This window comes from Polyodon spathula, chromosome 20 (assembly GCF_017654505.1).
Source record: "Polyodon spathula isolate WHYD16114869_AA chromosome 20, ASM1765450v1, whole genome shotgun sequence".
Taxonomy (NCBI): domain Eukaryota; kingdom Metazoa; phylum Chordata; class Actinopteri; order Acipenseriformes; family Polyodontidae; genus Polyodon; species Polyodon spathula.
Window position 1 is genome coordinate 19,864,381 of NC_054553.1, and position 27,923 is coordinate 19,892,303.

The 27,923-nt window shown below is 42.0% G+C and overlaps 1 protein-coding gene and 1 non-coding gene across 5 annotated transcripts; both read right to left on the bottom strand.

Annotated features, from left to right (window-relative positions):
• Window positions 1-2,367: 2,367 nt before the first annotated feature.
• trnaq-cug lies at window positions 2,368-2,439 on the bottom strand. Its single transcript has one exon. It is a non-coding gene; the product is annotated as a tRNA-Gln (tRNA).
• Window positions 2,440-6,841: 4,402 nt separating this feature from the next.
• cdr2l (cerebellar degeneration-related protein 2-like) lies at window positions 6,842-27,245 on the bottom strand. Of its 4 annotated transcripts, XM_041220760.1 has the most exons (7): window positions 27,120-27,245; window positions 26,450-26,591; window positions 25,716-25,808; window positions 15,440-15,552; window positions 10,791-10,939; window positions 9,558-9,722; window positions 6,842-8,025 (listed from the first exon to the last, which is right to left on the bottom strand). In XM_041220760.1, exons 3-7 carry the CDS (start codon window positions 25,792-25,794, stop codon window positions 7,146-7,148), a joined length of 1,386 nt encoding a protein of 461 aa, XP_041076694.1. In that variant the 5' UTR covers window positions 25,795-25,808; window positions 26,450-26,591; window positions 27,120-27,245; the 3' UTR covers window positions 6,842-7,145. The 4 variants fall into 4 exon arrangements, with proteins under 4 accessions (XP_041076694.1, XP_041076697.1, XP_041076696.1 ...); XM_041220763.1 differs by lacking the exon at window positions 26,450-26,591; XM_041220762.1 differs by lacking the exon at window positions 27,120-27,245 and having other exon boundaries at window positions 26,450-26,947.
• Window positions 27,246-27,923: the final 678 nt, after the last annotated feature.

The following is a 27,923-nucleotide window of genomic DNA, read 5'->3' on the forward strand; positions in this document are numbered from 1 at the left end:
CTTGAGCTGAAACCTCCAGGTAGAAGGGGGTCCTGTAATAAAACTACAATAGTGTAGATATTTTATATTAAAATACATTGCACAAACGATTACAGATATGCTATTTGAAAGAAAAAAGTACACCGCTACAGAAAAAAAAACAATTCTTACATTCGTTCATAACATGATAATTCATATAAAGTAATAACCCATAGTTTGTTATATTAGTACACCAAAATACCACGTTATATTTTAATTGAAAGGTTGTGGAAATAACGTTATCTAAAAATCAGAGCAGCCCAGAATTTGGGGCGTTATCTGAAAATTATAGTGGCCCAGAATTTGGGACGTTATCAGCAAACCAAATCGGCCCAGAATTTAGGACGTAAATGAAAACAATGGCAGTCTATATGTAAAACTGTGATTACATCAGAGATAAACTAATGTGTCCTGTAACAAAACTGCAATAGTGTATATATTTAATATTAAAATATATCGCGCAAACGATTACAGATATTTGCTATTTGAAGGAAAACAGTTTCACCACCACAGAAAAAAAAAAAAAATTCTTACATTCGTGCATAACATGATAATTCATATAAAGTAATAACCCATAGTTTGTTAAATTAGTACAGTAATACCACGTTATATTTTAATTGAAAGGTTTTTTAAAACAGATCTCTCACTTTCTTTCTCTCTTTGATGGCGACCGCAATGTTAAAAATGCCTACAAGCTTTTCCACTCGTGTGACGACATATTCATGTGAAAGACATGGACCAATTAAAACGCGAGACTGTTCTGCGGTTCCATCCCAAAAACCAGGCGGGAGTCTTATCTCTTCGTATCGTGTTTAATATGATGCTGTTAATTAATTAATATAGCTTTAATCGTAGTGGTTAACGTTATTTTAGGGTGGTAAGGTAGTTACATTTCTAAACGCAGTGAACTTTATATTATAATTCTTTGTGGTAGATATATTTAAATAAAATCAATAAATGCATTATTCTGTGTATGTGAAGATCATGCATTGTCGTGCGATTTATTTTCATGTGCAATTGTATTTGTGTTAGAATGTGTAAGCATTTTATAAAAAATGAACAGGAATTTGTACGACCCCCTACTCAAGACAGTTGAATATATATTTTTAAGCAATACAGTCTATATATCAGTATTGAAACTATATTAATCATTTAGTTAATATATGTATTACACGTATTGCATGAGAATAATGAGCTTATTGTGGATTTAAAACAAGCATGCATGCAAAAGAAATACAATAATGTGTACCCCTGCTGTATTATTATTTATTGAACGCTAATGACAATAACAGTTAGTACAGCTGTTACAAACGTGTACCATAGAAAAGGGTACAGCAAACTTAATGTTAAAGCAGTGATGTATGGTACAGCATATTAAACGCAAGGTAAATATTGGAAAACTGCAAGAACCACTGCAAATTTACTGTGGTGACTTAATTTAAAGAAGCATACATAAACACAGTACAGTACTTTCTATGATGGGAACGACATTTTTAAAGCAAATAGTAAGGTTTTGTCTAGGAGTGAGTTCAACAAATAAATTATACTTAAATGTATTTAAAAAGCACTATATATACTTTTTTTGTTGCTAAAAACACATTTAATTAAATATTCAAAGGCAGACATTTGTTAACGAAAAAAAACATATTTGAGCAATGCAATAGATAAATATACATTAAACACGAATTTACATCAGACAGATAAGATGAAAAGATAAAAAGCGCATGTGCAGTATAGGTGAGATTTACTTTCTTCGCGGTCTACCAATTTCCCCAGACAACGTGTTTAAATGGTTACTGATGCAACTAACAACTTGAAATATATGTTTGTTAATTTTTATGAAAAAAGCAAACTGATAAAGTTAAAATTAAATTCAGTTAGATTCTAATTGTGCATATGGGCATTTTGCCAAAAGTAAATTAAATAGCTAAAGAGGGGATAAACATCTGGAAAGATTATAATCAGATGGGACTCGAACCCACAATCCCTGGCTTAGGAGGCCAGTGCCTTATCCATTAGGCCACTGGGGCTCACGTAAGGTCGTACCTTTTTGCACAAATTTGTGCGCCTGGCGATCGCAAAATACGGACAAAGGTACCTGGTAAAAAAAAATAACGCTTTACCTTTTACCGGTACTATGCAATATTTTACTGTCACCTCGGATTTTTCAGTACACTTTGCAAAAGCAGACACAAGCAAATGAAAAGTATTTCCGAAGGTTATACTTTAGATTTGATGGCTAAAGGTGCCATCCCACAACTGCGTTGTATTTAACATCAGCCATTATGATAGAAACGCTTGTTCAATTAAACACTTTTTAGTAGCTTAGAAATAATAATGCTAAAAGTAAGGTCCCACCGAGATTTGAACTCGGATCGCTGGATTCAGAGTCCAGAGTGCTAACCATTACACCATGGAACCCCTGTACGTGCTTTGGCACAAGGGGGCGATACACCATGGCAGCGGCTAACGACAGTAGTATTGGTGTGAATCAATCAGAAACAATTTTATAAAGGAATAAATATGAATTTACAGAAAATAACTGTTCCAAAATAAATGCATAAAATAAGATAAATGGGTTGGCCAAGAAATAAACTATGCCCTGCATTCTCGAGATTGTGGAATATTCATAGAATTAAACTTCATGCTGAATCAGCTCTCTGCACACTGTACTGCATTCCCCATATCCCTGCCTGAATCAGGTCTCTGCACACTGTACTGCATTCCCCAGACCCCTGCCTGAATCAGCTCTCTGCACACTGTACTGCATTCCCCAGACCCCTGCCTGAATCAGCTCTCGGCACACTGAACTGCATTCCCCATATCCCTGCCTGAATCAGCTCTCTGCACACTGTACTGCATTCCCCATATCCCTGCCTGAATCAGCTCTCTGCACACTGTACTGCATTCCCCATATCCCTGTCTGAATCAGCTCTCTGCACACTATACTGCATTCCCCATATCCCTGCCTGAATCAGCACTCTGCACACTGTACTACATTCCCCATACCCCTGCCTGAATCAGCTCTCTGCACACTGTACATTCCCCAGACCCCTGCTTGAATCAGCTCTCTGCACACTCTGTTTAACACATTGCAGGTGGCAATGCCATTTCAATACAGGGCTTTAACAGCCCTGCTTAATGCCAGTCTCCCAGGAATGACAATCAAATTCAGTGTGGCTGCACTACCCCTGCTTCACATTATTTTATTTTGCTGCCTTTATTTAATTGTTTTAATGTATGTTTGTTCGGTGGCTAGTTTTGCTGTCTGTGTCTAAATAACAAAAAAGACTTAATCTATGTCTAGAGTACTTGTTGTGGTTAAACGTTGCAAATGCTTTGTCATTGACATTGTGAGTGTGAGATCTACACTCTCAGCGGCATTGTAAGCGTAGCTGCTGATGACAGATTCCAATGGGAACGCAGCTTATAATGGTGAACAAAAAACATTCAACTAATGCATCTGCCCGTGTGCATTTTTGAAACACCTAATCTATACATTATCAGACTTTCTTCTGTAAGACAAGCCACCAGCCAGTAAAACAAAACAGACCTGGTATTACTTTAATAACTCTTTTATTGTGACAGAATTAGAAATGTAGAGACAAAAAAAGCTTACGATACATTAAGAAATAAATACACTTTTATATGAGTTTAATGGCTTGTTATAGTGTCAAATAATAAAGAGCAAAGGAGTAATCAATAATCTAAACACAATAATCAATAATCTAAACACAATAATACAATTTGGCAACCCTCGCCCTCCATGGCTAAATATTACAGGTAACACTGTTTTGTATTTTGTTTTTATTTTACAGTATCATGTCCCATAGGTTGAGATGTAAGGGAAAATATATTGTGTGTTGCCTGAAAAAGAACACTTGTCAAGACAGGGTTAAATACTCTCCATTTGTGAAGAGGAGCTCCTTCTCTGTACCATCCTGTTTGGCACAGTTCGCTTCAGAGCACATTTACCAGAGCTCTTAGACATTAGTTATAAGTTAATTACATTAGTGAAAACTGGAGTCACCCTGAGAAAATCCGAGCAGTCCTCATGAGAACGAGTCCTGCTGTGGTAGGAGAATTGCAATGTACCTCTTGGGGTCTAGCTTTCGAAGCCTGGTAACATCATGACATCAGTTACTGGTAACACAATTATGTTTGTGGTAAAAACAAAAAAACAACAACAAAAAAAAAAACTAAATTGTAAGGCAAAAGACCTAAAACATTTGTTTTTGTTTTAGAACTGAGAAAGTCCCAAGGCTGCATCATATATTGCTACATATATTTAAAACATATTTTTCATTTTATTTGCCCTCAGACAACTCTAAAATCCTGCTAAAGCTGCAGCAATATGAGAATACACAAGTTGTTGTGTTAAGTGATTCTGCTACACAAACCCTGGCAGCACCGATCATGTCTGAGAGAGACAATCCCCATTGCAGCCCCTATACAGAGACTCAGCCTGACAGATTTCAGTGTCTAGGAACAATATGCTTTCTCCACCATTGCCGTTTAGTGCCCAAGTGATTTTATAAATAAACTGGTATAGATTAACAGAAATTGTTTCTTTTTATAATAACCACATAATAACTGATATAACTGATATTTCTTACCTGTACCAAATAGCTCTATAAACACAATTTTTAATTTAAATGTACAGGCTTTTGTGATAACTTCCTGCTGTCTGAAAAGGCTGGTGGTTATTTTTAAAGAAACACACAAATTCACATGTTCCCAATTAACATACATTCCACATTGTACAACGCTGTAGTATCGCTGTTGCAGTGATCTACATTATATTACGCCGTAACTGTATCATGTATGACAGTCTTATTACCTGAGTAGCAATCAAGTGGCTTGGTAAGTAAAACATTAAAAAAATGTTTCCCTGAAATTGGCAAAGCAACCTTCTGGCTGGAAAAATAATTGTGAGGACAGCACAAGTTCAATTCCTGTCTTACATGGTAGAGGTGGGGTCCTATTACCTGTAACACAGGAAGGAAATGAGGAGAGGAGGCCAAGAGCAGCCAAGAAATCAGGACAAGGTGACAAGATAAACGTGTTTCATGGGAGTCCAAGTGAAAAGAAGATGTGGAAACAAACAAATCAGCATGAAAACTCAACCAAAGTTTCAAGGTTACAGTATGCTTTAAGGCAGGGCTTATCAAACTCGGTCCTGGGGACCCGCTGTGTCTGCTGGTTTTCATTCCATCCGAGCTCTCAATTACTTAACTAGACCCTTAACTGAACTGATAATTTGCTTAATTAGAATTTTTTACTTGTTTTCAGCTCAAACAGTTGCAGTTCAATTTACTTATACAATGTTATAGCTAACTTGAAATAAACAAGTAAAAATGTCTAATTAAGCAAATTATCAGTTCAATTAAGGGTCTAGTTATGTAATTGAGAGCTCGGATGGAATGAAAACCAGCAGCCACAGGGGGTCCCAAGGACCGAGTTTGAGAACCCCTGCTTTAAGGCATGGGTGGGCAATCAGCCCTTCAGCCCTTCAGGACCAGGATTGCCCACACCTGCTTTCAGGTGATGTTTTTAAAGCCTTGGGTTTTTATAGTAAACTATAACACTAATTTAACAAGAACTTGTATTGTAATATTGTGGAATGGCCAGGAATGTTCTCAGTTAAATCAACAGGTATTTATTTACATGTAGGGCGTCTAGTTTTCGTTTTTATTTTCCATCTCTCTCCCTCCCTTTAATTAACAGTTGTTAAGTTAAGTTGTTAACGGAATACCCGACTGTTTAAATTAGCGATGCACTACTACAGGGCTTCTCAAACTCAGTCCTGGGGACCCCATGTGGCTGCTGCTTTACATTCCAACCGAGCTCTCAATTACTTAACTAGATGCTTAATTGAACTGATTTTCTTTTACTTGTTTTCAGCACTTGAACAGTTGCATATTTCAAGGTAGCTATAACATTTTACGAGTAACTTGAACTGCAACTGTTTAAGAGCTGAAAACAAATAAAAAGGTCTAATTAAGCAAATTCAGTTCAATTAAGGGTCTAGTTAAGTAATTGAGAGCTCGGTTGTAATGTAAACCAGCAGCCACATGGGGTCCTCAGGACCGAGTTTGAGAAGACCTACATTACTAGAAACTAACGCAGTGAAAATTAATAAGCTGAATTCGGCGATTACAGCCAGAATGAAATGCAGGTTAAAATAGAATCAGGTGAGATCAATGCATGTAATTTCTTAACTCAATCAAGATATGAGGGTAAAAAGAAACAACTTCCTTTGGTAATTAGTTTTTGATTAAGAAAGCAAATTGGCTCAAAATATGTTTAAAGGGACAGCACATGATCAAAAATAAAACCTGAAAACTAGAACCCCTATTTATATGTTAGTTCAGTCCCAGGTTCTATAGAAGGGTGAAAACATTTTATCATGAAAAACATAAGAACACTGCATAAGCAATACTTTCGGAATATTAAAAATGAACAAAGACTATAAAAAAATTAATAAAACATAGCTTTCATTAAGGGACATGCCCCTTCATATTAGGATAAAACACATTCACTTATGCAGCTTCAACACTGTTATGTAGCACCCTCACAGCTCATAAAATGAAACCATTCTTTCAGTGTCTTAAAAACCTTAATTCAGTTCCAGCACACAGGGCTAATTATAATAATATTATTATATTAATAAGCCAAGGCTCAATTGATCTCCATAAGGACAGTGTTATAAGGCAATGCCTAAATTCACAAAAAAAAAAACCTAAAGGCTAAATCAAGCCTTTTTTTTTACTACGCAATTTAGTTTGCAACACTGTGGAATGCTGGAATTCAATCTGTAAAATAAAGATATATGTCTAAAGCGCCCTGTCTTTGTAAGATAGTACAAGCTCTGTGTGTGTTTTAGTAAGCGGATTACATGTTTGTTCCCATGTTACAGCTTCATGGGTGTTTACGGTTCTAAAGGTGAAATACATTTCTTTGCAGTGAGTGTAAGAGGGGTGATCCCTCAAAAAACAGACCTAATGCTACTGCATTAATACTGAGAACCCTGGCTGCAGATTCCCTGCTCTTTATCAGCGGTTAATTAAGCCAGGCAGGTAGTCCAGTAATACGATGAAACGGAAAGGGGAGCTGCGTGGTTCTGTTTATTTGCTGCTCTTGCTGGTTTTACTGGATTTCATGTCTGTCTTGGTCTTCTGGATGCGTGAGAAGATCTCCTTGAAGAGGGCCTTGTACTCGGGGGTGGTCTGGCCTAGCCTCTTGTCCACCGCCTCTACGTGCTTGCTGATGTTCTCCACGGCCTTGCGCTCCTCTGCGTCTTGGGAAAGCTCTGGCATGTGGCAGTCCCTCAGGGAGGTGTCTCGAGAGACGGGCCGGGAGGTCTGGACGCCCATGTGGCGCAGGCTCTCCTCATGGCGCCGGCACTTGCCCAGGAGCTCCTCATACTTCTCCAGCAGGGCATGGTACTGCTCATCCACCTCGCGCAGGATCGACATGCCCCGCTTGCGCACGTTATTGGCATGCAGGGTGTAGTTGCCTTGGTGCCGGCTGGCGGCATCCTTGGTGACGATCGTGTTGAGTGCTGTGTCGCTGCAGCTCTTCCGCACTGGGCTGGCGGCCGGGGGGCTGGTGGGGGACAGAGCATGGCTGCGGCCTCCGCTCCCCCCTGCTTCGTCCGTCTCCGGGGTGTTGTTAAGAGGCTCCAGCAGGGCCTCGGCCAGGCTGTCCTCTCCGATCAGCAGGTACTTCTTGATCTGCTTCATCTGCTGCAGCTCCAGCAGCTCAGCCTCCAGCTCGTGGATGCGCAGGTGGCAGCCCTCCGCCTGGTGCAGCCGGTGCTCCAGCTCTGAGTACTCATGCAGCATAGCGGCGCACTCCCGCTCCGCCCCCTCTTTGCGCTGCCGCTCCTGCTGGATCTGAGAGCGCAGCAAGCTCACCGTCTCCCGCAGGCGCTCGTTCTCATGTTCCAGCGGCTTAGGCTCCAGCTCCGACTGCGAGCTCCGGATCACAAAGCCATCCTCGTACCTGCAGGAGTGATGAAAACAAAATGAGTGAGAGGGACCGCTTGGAACATCCAAGAACTGTCACAAATTTTAAAAGGCACTACTTGAATCGGGAGCTAAAAAGCAAATTGGTGAGGGTACAAACGTGCAGGGTTACATTTACAGTATGGTCAGCATGTGCTGAGGAAGGGCAGCGTTAGTATGTGTGAGGGAGGGCAGTGTTAGCGTGTGTGAGGTAAAGCAGTACTATCGTGTGTGAGGGAGAGCAGTGCTAGCGTGTGTGAGGGAGGGCAGTGTTAGCGTGTGTGAGGGAAGGCAGTGTTAGCGTGTGTGAGGTAAAGCACTGCTATCGTGTGTGAGGGAGAGCGGTGCTATCATGTGTGAGGGATGGCAGTGTTAGCATGTGTGAGGGAGAGCAGTGCTAGCGTGTGTGAGGGAGGGCAGTGTTAGCGTGTGTGAGGGAAGGCAGTGTTAGCGTGTGTGAGGTAAAGCAGTGCTATCGTGTGTGAGGGAGAGCGGTGCTATCATGTGTGAGGGATGGCAGTGTTAGCGTGTGTGAGGGAGAGCAGTGCTAGTGTGTGTGAGGGAGGGCAGTTAGAGCGTGTGTGGGAAGGCAGTGTTAGCGTGTGTGAGGTAAAGCGGTGCTATCGTGTGCGAGGGACAGAGGTGCTAGCGTGTGCGAGGGACGGCAGTGCTAGCGTGTGCGAGGGACGGCAGTGCTAGCGTGTGCGAGGGACGGCAGTGCTAGCGTGTGTGAGGGACGGCAGTGCTAGCGTGTGTGAGGGACGGCAGTGCTAGCGTGTGTGAGGGAGGGCAGTGCTAGCGTGTGTGAGGGAGGGCAGTGCTAGCGTGTGTGAGGGAGGGCAGTGCTAGCGTGTGTGAGGGACGGCAGTGCTAGCGTGTGTGAGGGACGGCAGTGCTAGCGTGTGTGAGGGAGGGCAGTGCTAGCGTGTGTGAGGGAGGGCAGTGCTAGCGTGTGTGAGGGAGGGCAGTGCTAGCGTGTGTGAGGGACGGCAGTGCTAGCGTGTGTGAGGGACGGCAGTGCTAGCGTGTGTGAGGGACGGCAGTGCTAGCGTGTGCGAGGGACGGCAGTGCTAGCGTGTGCGAGGGACGGCAGTGCTAGCGTGTGCGAGGGACGGCAGTGCTAGCGTGTGCGAGGGACGGCAGTGTTAGCGTGTGCGAGGGACGGCAGTGTTAGCGTGTGCGAGGGACGGCAGTGTTAGCGTGTGCGAGGGACGGCAGTGTTAGCGTGTGGGAGGGAGGGCAGTGTTAGCGTGGGGGAGGGAGGGCAGTGTTAGCGTGTGGGAGGGAGGGCAGTGTTAGCGTGTGTGAGGGAGGGCAGTGCTAGCGTGTGTGAGGGAGGGCAGTGCTAGCGTGTGTGAGGGACGGCAGTGTTAGCGTGTGCGAGGGAGGGCAGTGTTAGCATGTGTGAGGGAGGGCAGTGCTAGCTTGTGTGAGGGAGGGCAGTGCTAGCGTGTGTGAGGGAGGGCAGTGCTAGCGTGTGTGAGGGGGGGTAGTGTTAGAGTGTGAGGGAGCATGTGGCGGTGTGTGTACCTGGGTGATGAGCACAGCTCTTTGAGGCAGGGGAAGGAGTGGATGGTCTTGCGCCTCTCCCTCTTCTCTCTCCTGACACACAGCTGTTCCAGGCTGCGTAGCTCTTCCACCTGCGCCTGCAGCGCCTCCACCTGGCCCTGCAGGGTCTCGATGGTCTCTGTCATCCTGGGGAGAGGGGAGGGAAGCTGTTAGCAAGACAAGACCCGGGTCAGACTGTTAACAATAGAGACAGAATTCAAGCTGTAAACAACAGGGCTACTGAGGTCAGGGAGTACAAAACAAGATTCTCCCTGAGCAACACATCAGGTGCATAGGAATCAAACAGCTCGGCCGTCTGTCCTGGGGCTGAGCAATCCTGGTGCCTGTCATGTGTAATTACACACTGCACTTCTCCCAAAACATTTTTATTTATGAAGAATTTGCAGGCCAGTAAAGTCGAAGGAACATTGTCAACAAAAATCCTTCATGTGCCAGATAGGCAGTGGGGTCCAATTCAAATCCCAGTGTGTTACCCTGAACCCCTAGCAGAACCATTAGCAGACTACAGCATTACCAGCAATGGCAACATGATGGATTGGGAACACATGTTGCACAGCGGATTCTAAATACTTTCACTCTAAGTCTATATGAATCCCTCTTGTGTTTCCCCCAGCGGTGAGCTATTGACTCCTATTGTCATCCATTAAAACATTGGAAAGGAGTCCATGATAAAGCAGTATTAGGAGTTCAGGGAGGCGATATTCAGATCTGCTGCTGTCTGCTACTTCAATGGATTACCAGCAGTGTGTCTTAGTTCATGCTACTGGGATTCCCCAAAGTCAGAATACAAACATATTTTCCACTGTGACACTATTCAATCGATGGCATATTGTAGCAGCCCTTCAGTTACACAGGTCTACCGCATTACTATTGCAGCATCATGGTCTGCATTGCCATTGAAGATCATCTGGAAAGGGCAATGTTTTTCAAACAACCAGAACAGGTGCTAGAGCAACACTGCTGAGCATGTGCAGCAGCATGTTAGTGCTTGAGCAGGGCAATGTGCCGTGCAATATCCCCTTCACACAGGATGGAAATGACTGCTGCCACACAGCTTCAGCAGCCAGCTGTCACTACCTGCTGCCTCTGAATCTAAACACAGGCTGGGAATGGTGCTAGACTAATGACAGAGCCGTTATGCTTTTAGACATCTGAAACCTGCACGTGGCTGCACTGGTACTTTCCTGCCCTTACCGGTCACTTTTCTGCTGGGCTGCCTTGCTCTCCAGGACGAGCCTGTGATTGGTGCGCTCCAGGCTGCGCGCGCTCACGTCCAGCTGCTCGTACACCTTGGCGTGCTGCTCGTTCATCTCCCGCAGCATCTCCAGCTGCTTGGACAAGTACTGTGAAGAGACAGCACAGAGACAGGCCCATCACAGACTGCCTGACCAACCCAGGGACTGGTGGCGACGCATAGGCCCGTCACAGACTGCCTGACAAACCCAGGGATTGGAGGAGATGCTTGGGGTTTTTGCAAGGAAAGTACATTTGAGAGATTCTAGGTTTGGATACAATACTAAAACAAATTTCTTTACTTTAATACAAGCTTAGTTAAATATGTACATATCACATAATGAAGTAAGAAGATAACATAAACCTATAAATATATGGACTGCCCATGCTGCTGTACATTTGGACAAGCCCAGAACACATGTTACATGTTGCCCCCTGTACCCCACACTGCCGCCAACCCTGTGATGCTGCACTTCTCAGAACAAACTCCCTCCTAATCCAGAGGCTGGAGGCACTTGCTCTTAATTGCACCCCGACAATATGTTTCTGCAGTGGGCACTGCAAGTCTTAATATGGGAAAATTATCTAATCAGGCATTGTCTTTCACGCCTCTTCTATCAATGAGAGATTTCTCTGAGGAGGCCTCATCTTTCACTCCTCTTCTATCAATGGTTTAATTCCTTCATTGATTATCTATGTATTACATTTCATCTCAAAATGAAATCACTTTGATTCATGGCATCCCTATAGACATGTTTTAGAGATAAATTAATTGCAGGTTTGCTGCTGGTGTGCTGTGTGTCAATATAAATCAGTGTGTTGGTTAGCTGGCTTTAGTGATTGGTTTCATGAAGCCATTTCCTTCCTACTTTCTAGTTTCCAATTCATAGGCTGGTTATGAGGTCAGCATGTAACACTGCTGTGGAGGAATGCAAAATAAAATCCTTCACAGTGGCAGTACATACACGTTTTCTGGTTTTAGTTTTGATCATTTAAATTATATCACCTTTTGGTTCAAACACCAACATAAATAATGATTTTCAATATGCTATTTAAAGTGTTGCATATTCAGTAGAAGTTGTTATAGTGTAGCATCATACAGGTCTTATGTTGTTGTCATTGTTAAAGGATTTAATATCAGTATATTATAACTGATAGGTTTTCCATTTCATGGAGAAATGGTTTCCTGGACTATTTTACAATGTTTCTATACCAAGTCCACAATTACAGAAGCATTATTAGATGAGGCAACTTCAATGATTTATTCAAACACAAAACTTAGTGATATTGTTATCTTTACTTTTTCCAAAAGTATTATAGTAGTTCAATACTGAAAAATGAAAACACACCAAATATTAATTACATACCAAATGATTTTGTGTTCACTTTTCCCCATTCATGGTTCAGTCACTGTATCCTGTTGCAATGGAGGTACAGCACGTACTGTGGACAATTTTAATGATGTTTCCATGAACTACTCTAGTTGGCTCAAAATGAATACATTACTCTCCACAGTACATCAATTGAACCGACTTTCATTGCACATCCCACGTCTTCTTTTGAAATAGAAAGTTAAAGGGTAACCTGTTTTTGTGTATCGGCACTCCTCACATTTTCAGTTCATGCAAATACATGTACAGCAAAACCGTGCCACTGACTTTCAATGCAGCCTTCCTGGGTTCCGTTGCACGGCAACGTCACTCCTCCTGGGTTCCGTTGCACGGCAACGTCACTCCTCCTGGGTTCCGTTGCACGGCAACGTCACTCCTCCTGGGTTCCGTTGCACGGCAACGTCACTCCTCCTGGGTTCCGTTGCACGGCAACGTCACTCCTCCTGGGTTCCGTTGCACGGCAACGTGACTCTTCCTGGGTTCCGTTGCACGGCAACGTCACTCATCTTGGGTTCTGTTACAGGGCAACGTCACTCTTCCTGGGTTCTGTTGCAGGGCAAAGTCACTGTGCAATTGCTATTACATGCTGGTGGGACCAGCATGATACTTGTTTATTTAAATTCACTGTGTTTGTTAGTGTGTCGATCTGCTCACCGTTTAAGTGTTAGTCTGTTTTTGTTTGTCCATTTATTTTGGCGTAAAGTGCAGTGTCCTGTTTCTGTTTGTTTAAACCTTTTATTTTCAATAAACCTGCGCCAGCAAGCGTCTCCATCATTTCACCTCATCTGTCCTGTCTCTGTGTATTCATTTCCTGGTTCTGACGTCTTCACTCGGCCGTCTTTGTGACAGTGACATACACAGGTATGTAAAGACAGATGGACAGGTACACTGATTCTCTCAATAACCAAGAGTGTCCTAACCATACGACTGTACCTGCATGAGCAGCTCTGTGGGTTAATGTAAAACTCCTAAGTGTGAAAGGCTTACCTGTACAGGTAGATATGGGCATCTCATTGAAGTGACAATATTGGGCAATTGTTGAGAATGGTATGTAGGGCCAGGGGCATCAGACTCTGTGGATCATTTTAAAGCATGCCACATTTTTCTATTAAATTCAAACAAAGGAATAACAAAGCTCTCAGACTGCCTGAACCAGGAGGACCTTCTCGCTTGTCACTCTCCCTGCAGCAGGACTCTCCATCCTCGCTGTTCCGTATCAGCAGCTAGTTGAGCATATCGAAGTTTCTTCCTCTCATACGCCTCATCCACAGCATCTTCCCATGACACTGTTAACTCTACCAGATGAACAAGGTGTGCTGATCCAGACCACAAGACAATGTCTGATCGAAGGTTAGTGGTGGCAAACTCAGGTGGAAAAATAAGCAATTGACCAACATCTGCCAGCATCTTCCAGTCTCTAGCAGCTTCCAGTTGTCCTGAGCGAGGCTTGATTTTAACACCTTAAGTTAATGGGTTATATTTTGCCCGAGTTTCCATACCACTAGAAATATGAAGCTGGCACCTGCAATGGTTTACGATATATTAGGATCTGTTTTAATGATCTAATCAGTGATGGTCATAACACTGCCACTCTAAAATGTATAACTGTATTTAACAGTGGTGTGGGAGTCTGCTGTGAATGAGAGAGCAAGGACAAGGACAAGGGTGGACAAGGGTGGACAGAGGAGCTCCAGGAGAACATGCATATGGGCAGATCAATATGCTGGTACTCCAGGAAACCACTACCAGGAATGCCTGTGCTACTAAAAATATTATAACAAGATAATGTTTGCGTGCATTAGTTAATGTTCCGTTTCTTTTTTAAAAGCAATATACATGACCCTACAGGAAGGGCCAGGTTCTGTACCCTACTTACTGTATAAAACAGCTGAACTTCAAACACACAGGAGGGAATGTTTGTCTACTGGGCTCAGGTTTGACGCACACAAGAGCATGCGATCACACATTTCAATTCATCTTCTGTTATTATGAAGCACAGTGGATTAGGGAGGGGCTGTTAAGAATGATTAATGTACAGAGAATGTGAAATGAGACAGAAAGAAGTACTTTATAATGAAGTGCTTCATAATGCCTCAATACCCAACTTGTCAACTTGACAAAATACACTTAGAAAGCCAGTGGACTTGAAGCTTGTTTCTGGCTAAGATACAGCCCCTCTTACTGATAGTTAACTAAATCCTGAAAAGGATCTCTGCACGATCACTACAGTTTACACTAGATATGTGGGACCTTGCCATTCTTTCCTTTTTAACCCCAGGATTACATTGCAATTAAGGCACTGGTACCCTTATAATGTCTTTTAAAAAGATGACGGTATGCAGTTGTTTAATGCTAGTACTGCATACAATGACACAACCCACCAGTTATCTACTGCTGTTTGTTTTATTGCCAGGTCATTTTTAAAAGCTGCATAAGGATAGAGGAGCCATACAATATCTAGGACTGCTGCAGTTGTATTTGCTCTGTTGACATTCAGAAAGATGCTTCCTTGAACTTTTGTCTTTCAGGTAAAAACGTTTCTAAATGCCTAATACTCAGAGTGCCCCTAAATTTACTGTGACACAAACAGTGAAGACATAATACAGTTATCAATGACAGGGGGATTTCTATCGCTCTGCATCACAAACACTGCCAGTCCCAATTCAAACTGTGTTCATTTATTAGAGTTAGTGATTTATGGATTAATTCTTTAACCAGGAATAAACCCATTGAGACAAGGGTGTCCTGGCAAGATGACCATCAAGCAACACACAGCAGTAATTTCACATCGTTAAAAGCAACATCATAAATTCAGTCCGGGATCAGAATCATTTACACTTCTATAGTTATTGGATCCTACTCATTAAAGTAAATGTAACCATTATTCAAGTCATTATTCTATGTTTTGCTGAGGCATTTGTATTATTTATCTGATGCACTATCATATCCTGGATACTGTAGTCCAGATTATTCCATGCCACAGAGGCACTGTGACTAAATGCTGATTGGTCAACACAGTTCCTTCTCAAAGGCACTTGGTAAGTAAATGAAAGGCTTGATTATAAACTGGTCTTCGGTATATTACTTATACTGTATTTTGCTCTATCGCTGAAGGAAACGAATAGGAGCGATTTCAAATTTCTTTCTTAGTTTAATGCAACCAAAATAAAACCCAATTCAGTATCTCATCATGAGCTCAGAGGGGTCCCTATTTCTCACCTCTATCTCCTGCACTTGCTCCTCATTGGTCAGGTACATCTGCTGCAATGAGTCCTCCAGCTCCTTGTTGCGCTCCAGCAGGGTCTTCCCGAGCTCAGCGGCCAGGTGCAGGTCTGAGCAGAGAAACAATGGCACACTTCATCTATACCTTCAAACGCACAACACCAACACAGTGAGAACCCCATGTTGGACCACATTTTCACAGTAGTTTTATCAGACACTATTGTGAAAACATTTTAGGGGAAAATAAAGAACAGAGCCCCTTTTTCTGGCCCACCCCTGGCTTAAAAAGATTTATTGAAAATCCAAACATCCCTTCTAGACTGTTCTTTGTATGCATATTCTCCCGTGACAATTGCATTGAGTTTTCTAGCACCCAGTTATTTTTCTCCCCAATTTAAAATGGCCAATTCATCACAGCAGCTCCCCACAAAAGCTCAGGAGAACTGAAGGTCAGTGGGCTTCCCCTGATCCCCAAGCCAATCTCCTCTTCACCCAGGAACTCAACAGTGCATGCAGGTAAGACTCCGCCCTCCTGAAGACAAAGGCCAGCCCTGCAGATCTACCTGAGCTCCCCAAGCCACTGACCAGTAGAAGCTGCTGTAGCAAGGTGACGTGACTCAGCACCAGAGCCAGTGCTGCAGAATCCCCAATGGTGATAAGCAACCTAGCACAGCTAGTACTGGAATGATTCACCACACACATCACGTGGCCATACTTTTACCACGTGGTCCACCTAGGAACACTAACCTGAAGTGACTTATTACATGACAAATATAAAAATGATCAAAACTCATTCTTCCAATAGAATCATAAAACCTGTCTGCCTAAGCAGATGTGAAGTACAGGGCTACAGAAAGTAGCTCTAGACAAGAACCTAATGGTTCTGTTCTAGGAAGGGCACACTGTCAACTAGTAGCAACTAGCAATGTAGACTGGGGTGCAAACAGGGTGGCCAGAAAAAAAAAAAACCTGTATCTCCTTTATTTAATTAGAAAACGTAATATCCTAGCAGCCCTTTAAAGTAACTGTAGCTAACAAAATAGTTCCATTAAATTTTCCACTATGCACATTCATTCATGATATATGACAAATATGCAATTTTAAAAAGTCAACATGTATTTTCATTTTAAACATGGTATCTGGTACTAGACTTGGTTAAAGAAAGCCCTGTTTAGAAGCTATGCTTTTAGTCCAAGTCATTTCACCTGGAGCCCTTCACTGGCTTCTTTCCTGTCAATAACCAGTCAGCTTCTTCCTCTATTGATTGACATGCTTTCAGCCAGTAACTTGCTTTGACCCAGAAGACACTCCAGAGGTGAAATGACCCAGCAAGTACAAGTGCAACAGATACCCCAAGAATAAGGCATAGAAACTGACTTTAATTAAAGCTAAAGCAGTACCTGATATATTCGGAGGGGAGTGGAGTAGACAGAAAGACAGCACTGTGTGACAAGGGCAGAGGGGAGTGGACCAGACAGACAGCACGGTGTGACGAGGGCGGAGGGGAGGGGAGCAGACAGACAGACAGCACAGTGTGACAAGGGCAGAGGGGAGTGGAGCAGACAGACAGCATGGTGTGACGAGGATGGATGGAGTGTAATTACATGTAGCTGCCGTGGGGCCGTCTCTCCTGTTGTGTGCATATCTTGAATCACAGAAGCAGCTCCAGGGTCCATACCCAGCGACACTCCCCTCAGGAGGGCCCAGAATCGCTGGGCTCAGCTCCACACTGGCTGCATCCTGCCCTGCACTGTTTCAGTTATCAGCTGGTAACATCTTCTCGGACCCTCCGAGGGGTTTACAAACAATCAGAACGTCTTTGCTATTCATAATAAGACCCCATGTTACTAATTTTATACAAAGACTGATAAATGGTAGAATAAATGTTTTTCTGAAGATCATCACCATCTATCCAAACATATCTTTGGGTGATTTTTTGGAGTCCCCCCCACGCAAGTCATTACGACCTAAACTTGGTACAAATAGAAAAAAACTTGAAACCAAATGTTTTTCACAGAATTTGGAAGACTGGTTCCTAAGGGTCTTACAGCAATATTTACATTTTAGGACCCACATCCCCTACAGGTTTTAGGCTGAAGTTCCAAAAAAACTTGTCAGTTACCTCTCGTCTTGCAATTTGCCAGAAGCGAGAAGGTGCTGCTAGTTCTGAAAAGCCCTGTTCAATACGAGAAGAACGAGGTTCTACACATGATGGTAGCATCTAAATTGCTCCCAGGGTCAAGGTCCCATTCTCACTTTAGGTTAACCTTTGCAAGGACACAGCTCGAAGGGAAAATTAAAAAAAAATAAATAATGGCTATCATTTCTGAACTCAGCATTTCAGAAAACCCCCAGGTGAATTTATTCTAGGCAAATCCGAGATGTAACAACAAATCTCTCCTCACCTCTCCTCCTCTGAGTTGGAGGAGTCCTCTTTATTACTTGACATCTCCTAGATAATGACTCCCACTTCTTTGAAAATGGCTGCCTGTATGTCATGGATGACTTGATTGGGCAGTAACTTTTTTGTTCGTCTTTTCTCGTCAATCAGTTACATTCCTGTTTGTGTACTCAGGCAGTCACGTCTTTTGTTGATGATTTTAATACACATCACTATTCTCGAATTTAAGACACAGGACATTTTTGAAGAAATACGGTATGTTATATGTTTTCTATTTTATTTTTACTCAATTATCGTAATCCAGATCACAAAAGACACACCATCAAGAGGCCAGGGACTATTACATCACAAGCTATATCAATACCTAAAGGGGTTATTGCTAATTAAATAATTCCATAAGTCTGGCACTTTAATTCTCTGCGTAGGTCTCACACGTGAGGTTCTGAAAGAAACAAATGTTGCAAAAATGTATTTTCATTGTAAAGAATGAAATCTAGTAGATTAAACACCCCTTCCTAGGTCAAGCTTCCGAGATGGACGGGCAACGAAATGTCCCTTTTCTGGTTTAGTTGGCATGGAATGACCAATGCATTAAATGAATAAAATCACATTTCAAGGTACTTGCCCTTAAATTTTTGTATAACAGGTTATTATTTTTATTTTATTTATTTTGAAAACACTGAAATTAATTTTGGTATACTGTAGAATTGTTATTAATTTTGGCTGAAGTCATTACACTTCAATAAAATGCATTCTACAAACTAGACACAGAACATTGCTAATTATAAATGATAAGAGATAGATCCCAAAAGAATTGACTATGAAACAATTTCCTTTTAAAACTCCACATGCCACCATCTCTCTAGGATGAATGTTAATTATTGAATTAGTTATCTCATAAACACTTCCCTTTATAGCCCTCTGTATGTCTTTGATAATATCCAGACCCTGACAGAATGAATTGCTGCAAGCCTGTCTTTTCTAACTGAGGAATTGAAAAACCGATATAGAAAATCAATGACCCTCACCGCTGCCGAGTGAACGATCAGGTATTACCTTTCAAAAGACTGCTTTCACACTGCAATTGCTGTGTGCATTACCTACACTGCTACATTCAGTTTTCATTTCATAACACTCTTCACAAACTGACTTATGAAATTCTTTTACAGACATCAGCACACAAACACATCTTTATATCCTTTTACATGTGCAGCATTTTAACCTGCTGCTCATCTTCTGCTAAATAAATTCAACATCTCAGCAATCTATAACCATGCTTTAGAATAAGTGCAGTGCTTCCATTATAGTGGGGTGGTTATACTGAAAAGTATGTTATGAATCATGCTAGAGGCAAGGAGGAAGGGCTGTAATGGCAGGATGTTTTGCAATGTATTTATAAGGAAGGGAATGCATTTCTGTATTTGGTCATTTTCCCCAAAGTATTAACAATGAACAACCCAAAGACAAACATGCCATTTTAACCTAAGGTTAAAACCTGGAGCTCAGCTGCAATTGTACCATTGCCAGCCTGTGTAAGAGAGGTGCGACACGTCTCTGTACAGAGAAGGATACTCCGGGATGCTCATGAAATGTTATTCTGTTTACATGACATCTACTGTACACTGTAAGGAAAAGAAAGTGTGTTTGAACCGAAATAGCTGAATTACTATCCTTAGATGAAGCTGTGCAACTGCTTATTGTAGCAATGTGGTGTAATTCAGAACAATGCGAGTCACCTGGTCAGTTCAGTCATTGGATTTGAAGGAAAGTATTCACCTGGTCAGTTCAGTCATTGGATTTGAAGGAATGTATTCACCTGGTCAATTCAGTCATTGGATTTGAAGGAATGCAAGACAGATTCCAAAATAAGATCCAGTTAAAAAACAAACAAACAAAAAACATTCTATTTGCAGCATTGAAAGCAAAAAAGTTATCAACACTAGAACTCTCAACATATATACCGTATTTCTTCGAATTTAAGACACGGCCTAAATTTCCCACCCTCAATTTGAGAAAAAATACAATATTAAAGATGCTCTTACATTCACTTGGTAAAGTAACATGGCTGTAACAACAAATCTCTCCTCACCTCTCCTCCTCTGAGTTGGAGGAGTCTTCTTTATTACTTGACATCTCCTAGATAATGACTCCCACTTCTTTGAAAATGGCTGCCTGTATGTCATGGATGACTTGATTGGGCAGTAACTTTTTTGTTTGTTTTTTCTCGTCAATCAGTTACATTCCTGTTTGTGTTATATGTTTTCTATTTTATTTTTACTCAATTATCATAGTCCAGATCACAAAAGACACACCATCAAGAGGCCGGGGACTATTACATCACAAGCTATATCAATACCTAAAGGGGTTATTGTTAATGAAATAATTCCATAAGTCTGGCACTTTAATTCTCTGCGTAGGTCTCACACGTGAGGTTCTGAAAGAAACAAATGTTGCAAAAATGTATTTTCATTGTAAAGAATTAAATCTAGTAGATTAAACACCCCTTCCTATGTCAAGCTTAATCAATGGCAGCAGTAGCAGCAGTGCATGTGTGTGAGTAAGCATGCACTTCTCCACGTTTACTTAAAAATGTTATAGCCAGGGTTTTCATTCCTATTAACTACGGTATTATTGTAAAGAGAGTTCATCTGTACATTTTTTGATTTTACTGCTGTATTTCCACAGTATCAAAACTTTTCAATGCATGGTACAGGTTTGTCTCATTGTACACCACCCGTTGCTGAGATGGAGGGAGTATTTCATTTCTCCCCTGATTAGTATCCTATTGGGTGTTTGTATTATTCTCTCTTGCAGTTTTTGTTGAGACCATTTTGTGTCCTTTTTCAAGCACAGGAATTGCTTAAGAAAACACTCTTAAAAGCTGAATTTCTGAAGCTAGCTGGCTTTAGAAATGACACTGTAGCAGCTGTGAGCTAATCAATAGAAATTCTCAATGCTAAATCACTGTATACAGCTGCACACAGACATTATAACAGCAGTCATTTTTATAACCACCCAACTTTAGATATTCAGCTTCCAGAAATTACAAGAGGATGTCAAACAACAAACATAATAGGATATTAAACTAAAGATGCTCAGAAACTATATTATTAAAATCAATTAATATTGTGTGTGTGTTTTTATTTTTCTGTTTAAATAATAAAACGATATATTCCCTGTCTTTACCCAGTGGCCAGTGGGAACTGTACCCAACCCAGGAGAGACACAATAAGTGGTCCTGCATTGACAGCCTGCACGGGAGGAAGGCCCGTGTGGAGTGCTTAGCCTGGTCCCTAGAGTGTGCCATCGGGAGGGAGGTACTTGTGGAGTACTTAGCCTGGTCCCTACAGTGTGCCAACAGGAGGGAGGCTATTGTGGAGTGCTTAGCCTGGTCCCTAGAGTGTGCCAACGGGAGGGAGGCATTTGTGGAGTGTTTAGCCTGGTCCCTAGAGTGTGCCAACGGGAGGGAGGCATTTGTGGAGTGCTTAGCCTGGTCCCTGAGTGTGCCAACGGGAGGGAGGTACTTGTGGAATACTTAGCCAGGCCCTAGGGTGTGCCACGCTCACATTACAGCAATTAATAAACACAATCATCTGCTGCCTCTCACAATGCACTACATACTGGCTCAGTAGTCGACCAGAAGAACAATACAAATTGGGCATTCCTTCTTATTTGATTGTAAAAGCTAGCACTAATTGTGGGGGATTTGTGAGCCAGATTAAAGCCAGAACTGATCACGGTGAATGGATGTGACTCCCACTCATTCAACTGAAAAAGTGCAACTGGCTATTGATGACAACTGAGTATTTGTTTTGTGATTCAATGGGTTTCCCCTGCCCTAGCAGGGTTAGGATGTTTAAAGCCAGCGAGCAGAGCTATGGGTTCTTGCTACACGTGGCCTGTCTTTGTCTTTGTCTTTGCCTGCTCTTGCTCTTGCTCTTGCTCTCGCGCTCTCTCTCTCTCTCTCTCGCTTGCGAGAAGGCCCAGGGCACCTTTAGGCGAAGCTCGGTCTGCCAGCACAGTGGAGCACCCTGTGATTTAGTTTGTATGACAGCGGTATTGTCTTTTGTGGCCCCAGGGCAGGACTTGGGAAATTCACAAAAAAAGTGAAATTGTTCTGCATTAAAAGCAAAACAGGGTGGTATTTGTTGCTGAGATACTGATGCACGATGTGTGATGCGGCACAATGCGCATTTACCAACAAGCAGACTGAATCCAGTAAGTGTGATTGCACCAATATGCCGTGCTACACTATTTATAGAAACAGGCATCAGCGGAAGAAGACATGACCTGATTACAAACGTGATGTTACTGGAAACATGGCTCAGTCTTTAGGACCTGCTGAGTCACGCTCAGTTTCATAAAATTAGAATCATGTCACTACTTTGTTGCATTGCTTATTAGAAAATGACTCTGTAAATTCAGGCAGTCATATTTTTGGCTTCTTAGAGTGACTTTCATTACTTTATGGCAAAAGTTTTATTCTCTAAATGCTGTTGGTTGAAAACCTTAAATAAAATCTTCAATAAAATGAGAACAAAGTGTAGAGAATGTCCCTGAATAATAATAAATGCCAGTGCAAGGTTATTAAAACAGCTTCATGTGAGAATATTGGTTTGTAAGCAAGTCTGTGATCGATTCATTTCAGCTCGAGACATCTTATTATGTTATGATTAACTGTTTCAAATCTCTCATTGGGAATGCATAGTGTGCATCTGAATTGGGGGAATATGGAGATACCTGCTGGCCTGGTCAAATCACACTTTTTACATGCAACGTATGCTGATAGCTTTAATTTTAAATTTACAGCCGCACACAAGGAAATATGGTACTGTACATACATCAGTGATGCACTGATGAGATTTTCAACATAATCAACCAATAACCTTTAGCACGATGTGTTATTTTTGTTTCCCAAGTTCTTTGGACTTCATTAGATTTTATAGTTCAGTAGCTACAGCACTGTATTGTTTGAATCAATCAGTATTGTTTGAAACAAGCAGCACTTTCATGCTGGGACTGAATTGATTGCTGGCAATTAGCACAGTAAGAAGACAGACAGGTGCTGCCTAAGTGGGTGTTTGTATTGTATTACACAACTGGCAATCTCAACAGTGCAACTCTGGGGGAAAAAAGCCAACTGTGAAGTGCCTCAGCTTGGTTACTCTAACCTTGAAATGAAAGTTTTGCAACTTTACATTGTTCTATTAATTGATGCCTTTTACAACCAAATAACTTTAATGTGTTGACACAATGGATGTTAGACACAATAGCTGCTGGCCAGTTTGTCATAACCTTTTGAAAAAAACAGTGCTGTCAAATCTCAATCGCTTATCGCTTGTTACTGTTTATCAAATCAACCAATTATGAATGCTTTTCTTGCACTAACTGTATGCAAATTCATGTCCTGTGATCCTCTAGTCTAGATCTACAGCAGTGAATGGCAATCAGAAACGCACCACTAGAAACTCCAGTAGCAAACAGGTCAAGCCCACAGATGTGGGGTTGCAGCAGAATACCGGTAGTATGATATTACAATGCCACAATATTATGTCCTGCCGTTATCATCAACACTTTCCTAGCCTTACCGGTGCAATAGTGATATTCAGGATTTCAGCAAGTTCACATGGTTCAAGTTCAAGTACTCAATACTGAAAACAAGCAATCCATTATGAATATTCTCTTTACAAATGAATGCAATCTTTTTTTTAAAAGATATCACAATACAAAAAAAAAGTTATAGTTGAAACTCTACAACAGTTGTGCTATAATTGCAACACAAATCTTCAACAAGGGACAAGATTGTCTGTTTCCACTCACACAATGTGCTGGGAACTACATGGTACTACCCATCATCCTCTAATCTGTTGGCCTGTCTGTGTAGTCACGTCACTGTCTTCTCTAAATAGCAATCCACAACGGACTAGATACTGTACTGTTTCCTTGTCAGAAACCCCTTAGCTCATTACAAAGTCTTTTACTCTGATAACCAAGCCCTGGATCGCAGGAGTAACAGTAACTAGAACGCGATGTTTTTTTCTTGTCATCTGGTAATGGAACCCTGGGATGTCATTAGTTTCACATTAATTTTCTCCTGCATCATTCTCTGCCTGGCACAAGCTGGCATTTGCATCCCCTTATCTTCTTAATAATTTGTTTCAAATTTATGGCAGGAGGTTGGCTCTGGTGGGTGAGGGATCTAAAATCAGCAGGGACTGTTTCGCCTCATTGTGCTACAGTGCTCCCCTACTGGCCAGTTGCCCAGTGAGCACAAGCGGACACCTGCAGAGCTGGCTTTTGTCCTCCAGGGGACAGTGGCTGGCTGACTTCTGATTTAGTTTCTAGTTGTTAAGAGAGAGTTGGCTTGGTCGTGGGATCGGAGGAGGCCCACACTGACCTTCACTTCTCCTGAGCTGTTTGGGGAATTGCTGCAGTGAGGAAGTGTAGGTGGACATTCTAAATTGGGGAGAAAAGAGAGGATAAAATAATGGGGCACTCGAAATCAAATAAATTAAAATTCTCTCAAGTGAACTCATCCTCTGCCTCAGAGATAGTATTAATTGACAACATTATATTTATTTAGAAATTGTATTTGCTGAGAGGAAAATACATAATCATTCTATTAATAATACATATATTTAAAAACACATGTAAAAAAAAATAATAAAAATGTCAAGGCCTTGCTGGTTTTAATTAATACAGCTTTTCAGTAACATGATATGCCATTGATGTTGCTTTTTTCTGGTAACCCTGTGTAATGCCTGCAAAGCCATTCCTCTTATTACCACTATCAACTTTTTAGAGGCAGGAAAACATCACTCGTTCCAGGCATGTGACACATTTCTCAAGGTCAGCTGACATTGAGAAGCGTTTGAGAAGGTGAGTCTGCATCACTGAGCTGCCAGTCACCTTGACTGAGAGTGCTGCTTCTTTATGCAAGCAATAAGGGAGCTTGGCATGGTGATCAGAGGAAGCTACAGCACACAAGCATGCATGGTGTCTCCTAGAAAAAGGAAAACATTTCGGGGTAGCATTCTGCTTGCGAGACGTTTTGCTCTTAAAATATTTAGCATATTTTTAAAGAGAAGACAATGATCTATTCAGAGATACCAAGATATTTTGTAAGTAAGGGGTCTGGGTGAGGAAAAACGGGCAATACAATCCCCACCACTGGTCTTGCTGCAAATCAACTGTTGTCATAATTTGTGCAGGTACTGTGTCTGTGTCTGTGTGTGTGTGTGTGTATAAACACAATGGCATTCCTTCTGGTTTGTTTACTTTCTGTCATGCAAAAGATTAGGCCTAAGCTGTTCCCATGGATTTCCATGCAAATATTACCCTTGAAAGCTGCTTGTTTGTGTTATAATTATTAGATTGTGTTGAGTGTATACTCAGTGGCATACAGTTCTGTGTCAGTCCTGCCACACTGTAGAATAGAAACTGCTATTCTCCCTTTTAAAACAGACTGGAAGATTCCCATATTCCGTAATGTGTCTGTTGTGATGCGACTCATAGTAATCACCGTAAGAAACATACACATATCACAGGACCATACCTTAACAAGAGTACCGCACTACACATAATCCTACAGCTGTATAGCATATACAGGGATCGTAAGGCTTTGTATAGGCTACTTTTGGGTTGTTGATGCAACATAAAATGTACAGCAATAGTAATATTATTGAATAACAAACACAATGTGCATTCGTTTTTGTAATGCAACATGGCATGTGTCTTTGTGTATTCATTAATTAATGTACCGTATTTATTATTTGCGACATCAGATCTGTCCTGGTCCCCGCAATGTTGTGAATTTTTTTTTCACGAAATGCTGTAACAATTCCACGCATTGCATAGCCCTGGCCACCCTACCTTGTTCCAGGTCTTGTTGATCATACCACGGCTCCTCTTCCGCGGTCTCAAACTCCTCCATCCTCCCAGCGCTCAGCATCAGGACGCCGAGCCCTGCAAACACCGGCCGGGTAATTAGCTTCCCGTCGTGGAGACGGGTGCAGAATCCAGGTAAACAACAACAAAATTATGTATCCGGCTTTACGGGTAACAACAGAGCCGATTACGGAATGTCCTAAAAGTGGTCTTATTCCAAATCCACAGCGATATGTCTGGAACAAAGGACACGGAGCACTATAGTAAAGAAAAGGTAAACACTGTGCAATTCCGGTCACAGATACGTGAGAAGTAGCTACGCCAGCGGGTCTGAAGCTGTATACCTCGCACACTGTGCAATAAGTATTAATAGTGTGAGTGCAATTTATTTACCCGTTTTAAACCCCCTGAATGATGTGTATCCATCTGCACCTTGTCATAACCAAACCTACACAACACAGCAACGCGCCACTGTGGTCGCTCTGAAGCTATGCGTACAATTAATGCTTCGCCTCACAAGCCAAGAGAATTATGCAAATGTGCCAATGATGTTAGCAGCTACTCAGCTGTGTTATTGTAGCTGGTGCCCTGCTACGATATCTCTCCTCCTTCCCTGTATTCCCTGCTTTGTATCTTCTCTATCTCCTTCTGATACAGACGTGGCAGCCAGTTGCAGCTCCCCCCTCGTCACTCTCACACGCACACATGCAGTCACTCACAGCGTTGACTCAGAATTGCAGATGTTCACCGCCTCAGTGTGCCAAACAGAAACGCAGAGGAGTCCACGAGCAGACCCTGAAAGAGGGAATGCTTCTCCAGCTCAATAGGGACCTCTAGCATTGGTTTCTTCAGAACACGTTACTGCAATGCCACACAGAAAACATCAGTGGTTAATTTGTGCCGGGGCTTAGCACCGGAACCTCTTCAGTTAAGTTAAAAACCTCAAACAAATATTTGCTCTCAAATGCGTTTTCTTAACATTCTAAACACAGTTCTTGCGTCTGCGACACAGTCTGCTGCCAAGTTTGTACTTTTGTACTTTACGATTTTATTTGAGTGGGTGTCTTTAATGACATTGGCAGCACAACAGGACTGCGACTTTGTTGTCGTTTTTTATTCACAAATAAGCTTACTTGATTTTAAAAACGTCTTCTTACACTATTGGTTTGATTAAATGAGTACACAACAAAATACGAAAGCTTAACATTAATTTCAAAAAGAACAACAACAAGTTTTAATGAAATAAAAACATTGTAGCCTAATGCAGTATTGTCACTTGCCCGGTTTAAGTGATAACAGATATATCAGCAGCTGTATGTTTGTCCACCAACATTGCACAAGTAAGCTTCTAATGCATGTGGAGTTTGTAAAAAATATTTCTTCACTTACCTAAGAAAATTGTAACACTGTTATAACTTGTTTATACAGAACTACGTTACTAATAAGTAGGCTATTCTGCTGCAGTCGCGGGTCTGTGCTAGTTTTAGGTGAGACATCGGTCGTGTTCTTATAGCGCAGATTTCCACAGTGCTGCACAGAATCGCGGTGATGCGCAGCAGACGTCACTCAACACCCTCAGAAATCTGTGCAGCTTCTGCATAGCCCAGCGCAGCTTTGAAATGTTACTGCGGGAGGCTGGCGGCGGCTGTGAACCTAAAGGGACGATGCATAGATCACGAGTGACCTGCTAATCGTTAGCAGAGGCGAACGTTAGGTTATTACCAGAACACTGGTTCCCTGAAAAGAGATTGACAACCATTACCGAATGGGAAAGAGCCTCTCTGACCGTCAATCTCTGAGCAAATATACAAAAGCTGCCCTATCAGGGCCCTGATGTGAGGGGGAAGTCCCGCCCACGTCCTTCTGAAGAGGGACATCCTCACAGTAGCACATCGCCATTTTCTTTCAAAAACAGAGGTCAGCTGGGGACACAACCTCAAAGGCTAATGGTTGTCATTCTCTTTTCAGGGAACCAGGGTTATGGTAATAACCTAACCTTCCCTTTAAATTCGAATGACAACCATTACCGAATGGAAAAGCTGTGCCAAAGCTGTCGTTGCTCCAGATTACCGACAGTACAGCCCCGCGGCGATAGCAACAGAGCCCACATGACGCCTTAGGGCATGCCGCCTGCATACTTCTAGAGCCCAGAGAGGGTCTCGTTCGGTTTGTCACATCAAGGCGATAAAAACT